This window comes from Centroberyx gerrardi, chromosome 8, assembly GCF_048128805.1.
Source record: "Centroberyx gerrardi isolate f3 chromosome 8, fCenGer3.hap1.cur.20231027, whole genome shotgun sequence".
Classification (NCBI taxonomy): Eukaryota; Metazoa; Chordata; class Actinopteri; order Beryciformes; family Berycidae; genus Centroberyx; species Centroberyx gerrardi.
In genome coordinates this window covers 33,981,918-33,992,149 of record NC_136004.1, presented here as the reverse complement: position 1 = coordinate 33,992,149, position 10,232 = coordinate 33,981,918, and the positions used below count along the sequence as shown (strand labels likewise).

Here is a 10,232-nt window from a genome sequence, read left to right as displayed (position 1 = left end):
GGTTCTGAGGCCCAGAACTTGTTAAGGTCCAGAACTTAAAAACAATTCAGTGAACCTCAGAAACACAAATGTGTATACAAATCAGAATTCAGTTGTTCAAAAGAAAATGCAGTTTGCAATCAGATTCTGTGTGTGTGTGTGTGTGTGTGTGTGTGTGTGTGTGTGTGTGTGTGTATGTGTGTGTGTGTGTGTGTGTGTGTGTTCAGCCCACAGCCATGGGTATTGGAACAGTGAGGAGGAGTCCAGGCTGAAGCAGGCTCTGAAGGCCCACATGGAGGTTCTGGCCCAGGAGCAATCCTCTGGTTCCTCAGGTTCCTCAGGTTCCTCAGGTTCCTCAGGTCCCTCAGGTCCCTGGGTGTCCAGGACTCAGCTGTGCAATAACCTGCCCTGGACGCAGATCAGCCAGCAGGTCCAGAGCAGATCCTGGTCCCAGTGCCGGTTCAAATGGTCAGTACGCTGTGATCAACATGATTGACGTGTCTTTATTGTGACAGATTGTGGGCGGGGCCAGAGGCTCCGGTCTGCAGATACGTTTTGAACAGACAGATCATGGATATTTAGATGTTTTAGTATTGCCTTTCATAACGTTACATCATTTTGATGAGTTAACATAGCTAGCCGGCAAGCGCTAATCAGGTAATCAGGTATCTTCCCATCGACCCAGCGATGGATCAGCTGTTCTCCATCTCTGTTTCTGAGACATGGAAGCTGGGAAGCTTCTATTGCTGAATCAACTTCTCCAGTTTGAACTGTTGTTCCTGAAACGGTTCCTGTCTGATCATTAGTCAGGATCATTTTAAAAACTGACCGTTAACCAGTGACTTTTGATTTAACTGAAGTGTGTCTAACCGTTTGTCTCTATTTGACTTTTATTTTGTTTGTATACTATATTCCATCATTTTGTTCTGTGGTTGATTGTTGATCAGTTAGATCTACATGGCTGCTTCTCTGTAACATCGTTAGAGAGGCTGTGATGAAAAGCTGTAGAAAGAAACTGGGGGGACTGTCTGTCTCTCTCTGTCTGTCTGTCTGTCTGTCTGTCTCTCTCTCTCTCTCTACCTGTCTCTCTCTACCTGTTTCTCTGCCTGTCTGTCTGTCTCTCTGTCTCTCTCTCTACCTGTCTCTCTGCCTGTCTGTCTGTCTCTCTCTGTCTGTCTGTCTGTCTGTCTGTCTCTCTCTGTCTGTCTGTCTGTCTGTCTGTCTCTCTCTGTCTGTCTGTCTGTCTGTCTGTCTGTCTGTCTGTCTCTCTCTGTCTGTCTGTCTGTCTGTCTGTCTCTCTCTGTCTGTCTGTCTGTCTGTCTGTCTGTCTCTCTCTGTCTGTCTGTCTGTCTGTCTGTCTGTCTGTCTGTCTCTCTCTGTCTGTCTGTCTGTCTGTCTGTCTGTCTGTCTCTCTCTGTCTGTCTGTCTGTCTGTCTGTCTGTCTGTCTCTCTCTGTCTGTCTGTCTGTCTGTCTGTCTGTCTGTCTCTCTCTGTCTGTCTGTCTGTCTGTCTCTCTCTCTCTGTCTGTCTGTCTCTCTCTGTCTGTCTGTCTGTCTGTCTGTCTGTCTGTCTGTCTCTCTCTCTCTGTCTGTCTGTCTCTCTCTGTCTGTCTCTCTGTCTGTGTGTCTGTCTGTCTGTCTGTCTGTCTGTCTCTCTCTCTGTCTGTCTGTCTCTCTCTGTCTGTCTGTCTGTCTGTCTCTCTCTGTCTGTCTGTCTGTCTCTCAGACTGTCTGTCTGTCCTTCCAGGTTTACCATCTTGAAATCCAAGATGGCACCAGGTCAACATTTGGCCTTCAGACGAGGTCCAGAGACTGTTCAGGCCAAAATCCACCTGATCAGAACGTAAGCTAACTTCAGACCAGATCTAAATCCACCTCAGACCAGATCTAAATCCACCTCAGACCAGATCTAAATCCACCTCACACTGACCTCAGACCATATCTAAATCCACCTCAGACCAGATCTAAATCCACCTCACACTGACCTCAGACCAGATCTAAATCCACCTCAGACCAGATCTAAATCCACCTCACACTGACCTGAGACCAGCGGACAGGTTGCTGTTAGAGAAGAAGTAGAAAGTTGTTGTTTCTCTTACAGAATATTATATTCTATATTCTATATATATTATAGAATATTCTGTCAGTGGTAGGACGTTCAGCTGGAGCCGGTGACAAAATTCTTTTGTTGTCTCTTGTTTTTACATATTAGCCAGTGTTATTACATTATTAGACAGTATTATTTTTACATTATTAGGTAAAAAACTGACTTCCTTTCACTTCTGTCCTCATTTGACCTCAGACAGGTCTCCACCGCTCCCACACACAAAGCGGGCAACACACTCGATCTGACTGTGAGTCGGATCTGCTCCACGGCAAATCTGACTGTCACCCCCTTACATCTGTCAGACCGCTTCTTTATTCAATTCACGGTTTCCTTACCGGAACATCCTCACGTTCCGCCGCAAATGGTTTCCTTCAGATGAAACCTCCGGTCCCTCACACCGGCTCAGCTCTCCAATGAGGTCTCGGCTACCGTGCCTCCTCATAATGAGTTCTCCTCGCTCCACGTCAGTGAGGCTACAGACGCACTCTGCTCCTCGCTAGCCGCCTCTCTAAACAATCTCTGCCCTCTCTCATCCAACCCTGCTCGTAACACCCCCCCCGGTCCGTGGCTCACCGGTGTCATCAGAGAGCAACGGGCGGGGCATTTAAAAAGTGCCAAGACCGCTTATTATCAGGAGAAAATCAGCAGCACCAAAGACGCTCTGAAAATATTTTCAGCTTTTAACTCACTCCTCAACCCTCCACCACCTCCACCCTCAACTCTGCTCACTGCTGACCTCTTCGCCTCCTTCTTTACTGATAAGGTTTCTACCATCAGTAACCAGTTCTCTGAGCCTGACCAGCTCAGTCTGCCTCCAGCTAACAGGGCCTCACTCCTCTCATCTTCCCATCTCACCGAGGAGCAAGTCTCCAAGCTTCTGCTGGACTCTCGTCCCACTACCTGTCCGTTGGACCGCATACCCTCCAACCTCCTGCAGGCCATTTCGCCCACACTTATCCCTGCAGTCACGCACATTATCAACTCCTCACTTACAACTTACAACTGCTTTTAAGCAGGCCCGGGTTACCCTGCTGCTAAAGAAACCTACACTCAACCCATCTCAGGTTGAAAATTACAGGCCGGTTTCACTCCTCACCTTCCTTTCCAAGACTCTTGAGCGCTCAGTCTTTAATCAAGTCTCTGAATTCCTTTCTGAGAACAACCTGTATGATCCTAACCAGTCTGGCTTCAAACGCAGACACTCTACCGAGACTGTGCTCTCGTCTGTAGTGGAAACACTGCGATCAGCTAGAGCTACCGGTCAGTCCTCTGTTCTAATGTTGCTCGACCTATCGGCTGCCTTTGACACGGTGAACCACCAAATCCTCCTCTCCACACTCACTGAGCTTGGCTTCTCAGGATCTGCTCTCCGCTGGTTTGAGTCCGACCTCTCAGGGAGATCCTTTAGAGTGTCTTGGAGAGGGGAAGTGTCTAAATCCCACTGCTGATCCACAGGGGAACCTCAAGGGTCAGTGCTTGGACCCCTTCTCTTTTCAATATACACCACCTCACTTGGTGCAGTCATCCGCTCACACGGCTTCTCATACCATTCATATGCTGACGACACCCAGCTCCTCCTATCGTTCCCGCCAGACGACCCCACGGTCTCGGCACGGATACCGGCACGCCTCGCCGATATCTCGGCATGGATGAAGGAACGCCACCTTCAGCTTAGCCTGTCAAAGACTGAGCTCCTTGTCATCCCAGCCAGTCCCTCTGTACAACAACAGATCAGCATCCAGCTCGAATCAGCTCAGCTAAATCCTGCAAAGTCTGCAAGAAACTTGGGTGTCATGATTGATGACCAACTAACCTTAAGGAGCATGTGGCTTCTGTTGCTCGGTCATGTGGATTTGCCCTGTACAACATCAGGAAGATCAGACCCTACCTGTCTGAACATGCAGCACAACTCCTAGTACAGGTGCTTGTAATATCACGCCTTGACTACTGCAACTCCTTACTGGCAGGGCTCCCGGCATGTACGCTCAACGCTTTTTGGTGGTTTGTGTTGTGATTTGCACAGAAAAAAGATTGAGAAGACATTCAGGTTTCTTTTTTTTTCCCGGTTCAGCCATCGCACCTGTTGGATCTTGTTTTTACACTTCTGTATTGTTCCCCCCTTCCTTGGTCTGTCGCAAACTCGATTTTCATTGGCTACTGAAAATTCCTGTTAGGATTTGAGTCTTTGAAGAGCGCACACCACAGGATTACGCAAAGAAGAGCGCCGATAAAATCAAACATGTTTGATTTAATCGTGACGTTGCCGACTGGGATCATGGGAGAGAGATTTGAGTCTTTCACACACACAAAGATTACAGCTGCGACTATACAGCGCGACTACCCTGGGCTACCCTGGACTACCTGAACTACCTGGAATACCCTGAACTACCCTGACTACTCTGAACTACCCTAAACTACCCTGAACTACCATGAACTACCATGAACTACCTTGAACTACCTTGAACTACCTTGAACTACCTTGAACTACCCTAAACTACCCTGAACTACCCTGAACTACCTTGAACTACCTTGAACTACCCTGAACTACCCTGAACTACCTTGAACTACCTTGAACTACCTTGAACTACCCTAAACTACCCTAAACTACCCTGAACTACCCTGAACTACCCTGAACTACCTTGAACTACCCTGAACTACCCTAAACTACTCTGAATTACCGCAGACTCTGACTGATCTCAAATCGTTGACAAATCAAACTTGAAAAATGTGTTATGTGGTCAGTTCACCGCTGGTTACAGTACTGCTTAAAGGAATAGTTCACCCAAAAATGAAAATTCTGTCATCATCTACTCACCCTCATGACAAATGAAACACAGGTGAAATTTGTTAGTCCATATAACACACAGGGAGGCTGCCAGCACAACTTGGTAGCAGCCTTCTCCAAAACAACTGAAGTCAATGGGGACCGGTTCTTTAGAGTTCCAAAACAAAAACAGCCAAACAATCACACTGTGAATAGAAAGACCTATACACCATTATTTGTTGCAAATCAATCAGCTGTAGTTAAGATTTGCACTAAATGATGGTGTAAATATACTGTAGGTGTTTTTGGAGCTCTGAAGAACGGGTCCCCACTGACTTCAGTTGTTTTGGAGAAGGCTGCTATGGAGTTGTGCTGCAGCCTCCCTGTGTGTTATATGGACAAACTTCACCTGTGTTTCAACTGGCATGAGGGTGAGTAGATGATGACAGAATTTTCATTTTTGGGTGAACTATTCCTTTAATATAATAATGTGATTTTATTACATTATGTAGGAATTTATTGGATTAGCAGGCTTTATTATGTTTTCAACATCTTTAGAGGGGCAAATTACATTTTATTCAACAGTTATTACATCAGCACCAGTACAGCCTTGCATTCTCTGGATTTATCATTTTAACCCAGAAGATCTAATAATAATAATGATAATGATATTGATAATGATGATGATGATAATAATGTTCCTGCTGTGTTTCAGGTTGTACAATATGCATGTGGACGATGCAGCACTGATTGACTGGGACGAGGTCGCCCAAGCTGTCGGGTGAGGTCAAAGATCAAATACTTCATGTGATGCTGCTCTGCTGATAGTACTACAGTGCTGTAGTAATAGTAGTAGTAGTAGTAGTAGTAGTAGTACTTCTAGTGGTGTAGTAGTGTGGTAGGATGTATGTAGCAGTGTAGTACAAGCAGTAGTAGCAGCAGTAATAGTTGTAGTGCCAGTACTAGTAGCAGTAAGTAGTGATAATAAATGTTTAGTTTCTTAATCTTAGAAGAATAAAGAAATTGCTCGCTCGACTCCAAACGATCCTTTCTGCCTTCAGGGTGCAGACTGTTGTGCAGCCAGATTCCAAAAGGAGGGAAGTCTGCAAACCAACTGAATTACAAAAGTTTGTTGTAGAAACAAACCTGTTTCAGCACTAAGTCTTCATCAGCGGGATCAGAGGGAACGCTGATGAAGACTTAGTGCTGAAACACGTTTGTTTCTTAGCTTGCTGCTGTTCGTACAACAAACTTTTGTAATTCAGTTGGTTGTGCAGACTTCCTTTTTTTTATTTCAGTAAAATGACTCCTCACTGGGTCCAGAGGAGTTTGTCTATTAGTAGTCGTATTAGAGTGGTGTAGTAGGGTTGTAGTAGTAATAGTATTGGTGTAGTATGTAGTAGTATGTAGTAGTACTAACTGTACTAACTGTACTAACTGTATTCCTCTGTTGTGTTTCAGTCAAGTGACGCCTCACTGGGTCCAGAGGAGTTTCCACATACTGAAGGTCTCCAGAGTTCCCAACTGGACCAGTTTATCCTACTGCGGTCAGTATCGAGTTTCTCCCTACCTGTCTGTCTGCCTACCTGTCTGCCTGCCTGTCTGTCTGTCTGTCTACCTGTCTGTCTGTGTACCTGTCTGTCTGCCTACTTGTCTGCCTACCTGTCTGTCTGAATCTAACATCCTCTCCTCTACTTCCTGTAGAGATCATTGACTTCCTGCAGGAGAAGTTTGTTCCTCAGCTGAAGGAGCAGCTGGAGAGGCTCAGACCGGCCGGCCAGGAGGAGGAGGAGCAGGAGGAGGAGGAGCAAGAGGAGGAGGAGGAGGTGGAGGTGGTAGAGGAGGAGCAGGGGGAGCAGGAGAGATACTTCCTGTCTGACATCTTCTCCCAGGACGAAGAGTTCAGGGAGGTGGACAACAGCCAGCTGATCACGGTCCAATCACAACGCAGACTGATCAAGTTGGAACAGTTGTGATTGGCTGCTTCAGACTGTCATCTGTCACTGGTAATTTAAAACTCTCCATTGAAACCAACAGTAATGAAATTAACAGCTGTTTGACCGTGGGACACTAAAACACTGAAACTCGACTTGGGCGATATCCAAAATGTAATATTGCGATGCTGTCCCGCCAAAATATCGCAATATACGATATTATCACCGTTCGCCAATAATAATTAAGTCTGATCAGTCGCTTCCCATCAGAACACCGAGCCTGCTGTCCAACGAGGAGGCGGAGCCTCAGTCTCCAACAAACCTGTTGACATTTATACAGTGAATGATGAATTTATTCTCACAACTATATTTCATGTAGCTGTTGTGTGAGGAAATAGTTTTCATGGTCAAGTCAAACTGATTGTGAGTTTTTTTGTTGTCTGTATCTTGTTGTGTATTTTGAATGGAATGGAGGAGTCGGAGTGCTTTAATTGTGAGTAATAATTGTGCTAACAATATTTAGTAAAATAATTGGGATTATCAGTGTTACCATAATCATGCCGCAGAGTTGAAACCAATGCTAATGGTCAGGTCATGGGACACTAAAACTCTCCATTGGACCAGCAGTAATGAAAGTGTTTTTGGCAGGTTAGCCCCGGCCTGACTGAGGCGCGGCCCGCCCCCCTTTGATCTGATTGGCTGATTTTGATGGTCTGATGGAGCGAGTCGAGTCACACCGCCGGGACGAACTGAGCGGTTTCTGACGGGACAAAAATCATGAACTGGAATCAGACCCATGGTGTTGTGATTGCGGTCCGGTCTGGTCCGTGTTTTCACCGCCTGGACACTGTTTTAACTGCTGGAGCTGAAGAGGATTCTCTTTAAAACCTGGTTAAAGAAGGCCAACAGTGGCTTTTATTTTGAAGGTCCCCATGTAATAGTATTGCCAGGCTGTTTGAAATGCCGTGTTTATTTGTCTAAAATCTTACTGTCTGATGTCTGCAGTGTTTTATGAATTTCATGTATTTCTATTTTCTAATGAAATATCAGACATTTTGTTTTCATGTTGAGTCTGGTTCCTGCTTCAGTCACTGAGCTGCTGTCAGACACCAGCATCACCTCACAAGCTCTGTGAGGTGATGCTGTTCCTGCCCCGAACCCGCTGCCCCGAACCCGCTGCCCCGAACCCGCTGCCCCGAACCCGCTGCCCCGAACCCGCTGCCCCGAACCCGCTGCCGCTCATAATGCTCCACAATGTAGGAGACAGCGACAGCAGTGTGGTGGACTTCGTTCTGCTGAGTCTGGGCAAAGAGGGGGCGGGGGTGGGTGTGTGTGTGTGTGTGTGTGTGTTTGGGGGGGGGGGGGGATGATACACTGTTGAGCCTTCTTGAGTGTCGTGGGCCTAATTCAATGAAACATGGGTGAAGGAGGAGCCACTTGATAACCCCGATGATTCACTACACTCACCCTGAAGCTGTAGAGTTATGACGGTGTAGCCTGATGGTTTCTATGGTTCATTGGTATGGTAGTGTATCATTCTGTTAGACTCTGAACTGGGCCTCTATAGGAATGCCCACCTTGGATTATGGCACAAGGGATAAGCCCGACGGACCCGGTACCGGGTCCACCCCACCCCCCTAGTCAAGGACGTGCACGAGGCCGGGCTAAAGTTGCCCGAGCAACAGGCGTTGTGGCTGCGTAAATACGAGTAGCCCATAATTGTTAAAGTTAGACCAAATTAAATCGCCATATCATCCAAACTTTTATTACTTTTTGATAGGCATGCCTCCGCAGGACACAGAGACGGGGCGGCCCAGATGCCCTCTGCCCCCGGTCATGTGACACGGTGGTGTTGTTGCCCCTGTGTGAGGGTCCGGTGAGTCTTTTGAAGTTGTGGAGATGATTAACTACGACGGTAACGTTATATAGCCAATGGGATGCCCTGTGAATAAAAATCTCCACATGCTTCCGAACAATGTGCAGCTTGTCACGTTTGCATCACGTCGCACAGTATTGCCTTATATTATGCTATCACATGAACCGATCTTAGCTAGCTAGCTAGCTAGCTGGCTAACATATAGGCAGCAGGCTACACGCAAGATAACTCCTCAGTTACGACCATTACATTAAGTGTGCGTTCTGTAGAGATACGGGGATCTGATGGGTTTGACTGTTGAATCATGCTCGATTAGATATTTACAGTCAGTATGAAGCTACGTGTCGTGTGCGAACAGACCAACCTAACGCCACGTTAGCTTCTTTCTAGCTTGTGACATGAGCTGCTAGCTGTGTTCTTGAACATGCTTCATTCAGGTTGTGATGAATTTTCAACCAACAAGCAGATGTAGCTGATAGAAGTCGCCTTATTTTTCGTTATGAGATGATAACTTGTAATGTTCAAATTGGTTAAAATGTAATGTATGGGTTTTTTTTTAATGTAATGTTAATTTTGGGTGCTTACAGTAGGCTGCAATGCCTTCCAAAAGCAGGAGACTACAGCAGAGAGAGAAGGGGAGTGCAGGTGTGCAGAGCTGGATACAGACCAGCAGGTGAAGCATTATGATTATGAAGCCATTTCCTACATAATTAATTTAATGTGAAGTAGGCCTATTTTTTCAGGTTGGGTGCCCTTTTTTCAGGTTAGAGCAACAGCCCCTCAAAATGTCTGTGCACGTCCCTGCCCCTAGTTATGAAAAATCGCGATGGAAAATGGTCTATTAATAGAAGATATGAATGTTATACTGTTTTGAAAACATGGGGTCTTCAGATTTCAGAATCTGTAAACCAATTGTATGTTGTCCAAAATATGTCTTATTACTAAGTATTTTAACAATAAAGTCGTACAAATATAAACTTTGTAAATATAAGAGCAAGTTGTGATCAAAAGACCCGGGATAATTTTCTCGTCAGTCTACAATAACATGCTTGGTATCGCTGGAAACTAGAAATTCCGAGCTTTCCAATGACCCTGAACTGACATGAGTCATTATTTACAGTTTAGAGACTAAATGATTCATGGAACACCTAGTTAGCAGCAGCTAACATGTTAGCAGCAGCTAACATGTTAGCATGCAGTGAAGCAGAGCGCTCAGCTGCTGCTTCTGCTGGTCGGCTGTCATCAATATTTAGCTGGACCGCTATTGGTCAAAGGTGCGTTCTGACTGTGCTGTATTGGTTGCTATGGTAACTGCCGGTAACCAGGGAGCTACTGAAGAAGTGTTCGTACATGAGAAGAAAAACCATCGCTCAGACAGCACACGTCACCATGGTAACTGTTGGATAAAAGCCATAATCCTGTAGAGGGCGTGACACGTCGCCATGGTAACGATACGCTCAGAAAAGAGTAAATTATTTTTACATCACTGAACTGAGGGGAGAAGCTCCGCCCCCTGCTGGCTGAAACCTGACAGAACACACACACACACACACACACACACACACACACCAGA

At 46.0% G+C, this 10,232-nt stretch overlaps 1 protein-coding gene across 1 annotated transcript in view; it reads left to right on the top strand.

The window, feature by feature from the left end:
• The window catches only part of LOC139922380 (transcription termination factor 1-like), a 13,988-nt gene extending 6,149 nt beyond the window's left edge, over nt 1-7,839 (top strand). The window contains exons 7-12 of the mRNA XM_078284997.1: nt 207-447; nt 1,726-1,821; nt 5,565-5,630; nt 6,311-6,396; nt 6,554-6,855; nt 7,432-7,839. Coding sequence (XP_078141123.1) covers nt 207-447; nt 1,726-1,821; nt 5,565-5,630; nt 6,311-6,396; nt 6,554-6,825 — 761 coding nt within the window. The 3' untranslated portion in view covers nt 6,826-6,855; nt 7,432-7,839. The remainder of the gene's footprint in view (nt 1-206; nt 448-1,725; nt 1,822-5,564; nt 5,631-6,310; nt 6,397-6,553; nt 6,856-7,431) is intronic.
• The last annotated feature ends 2,393 nt before the right edge of the window (nt 7,840-10,232 follow it).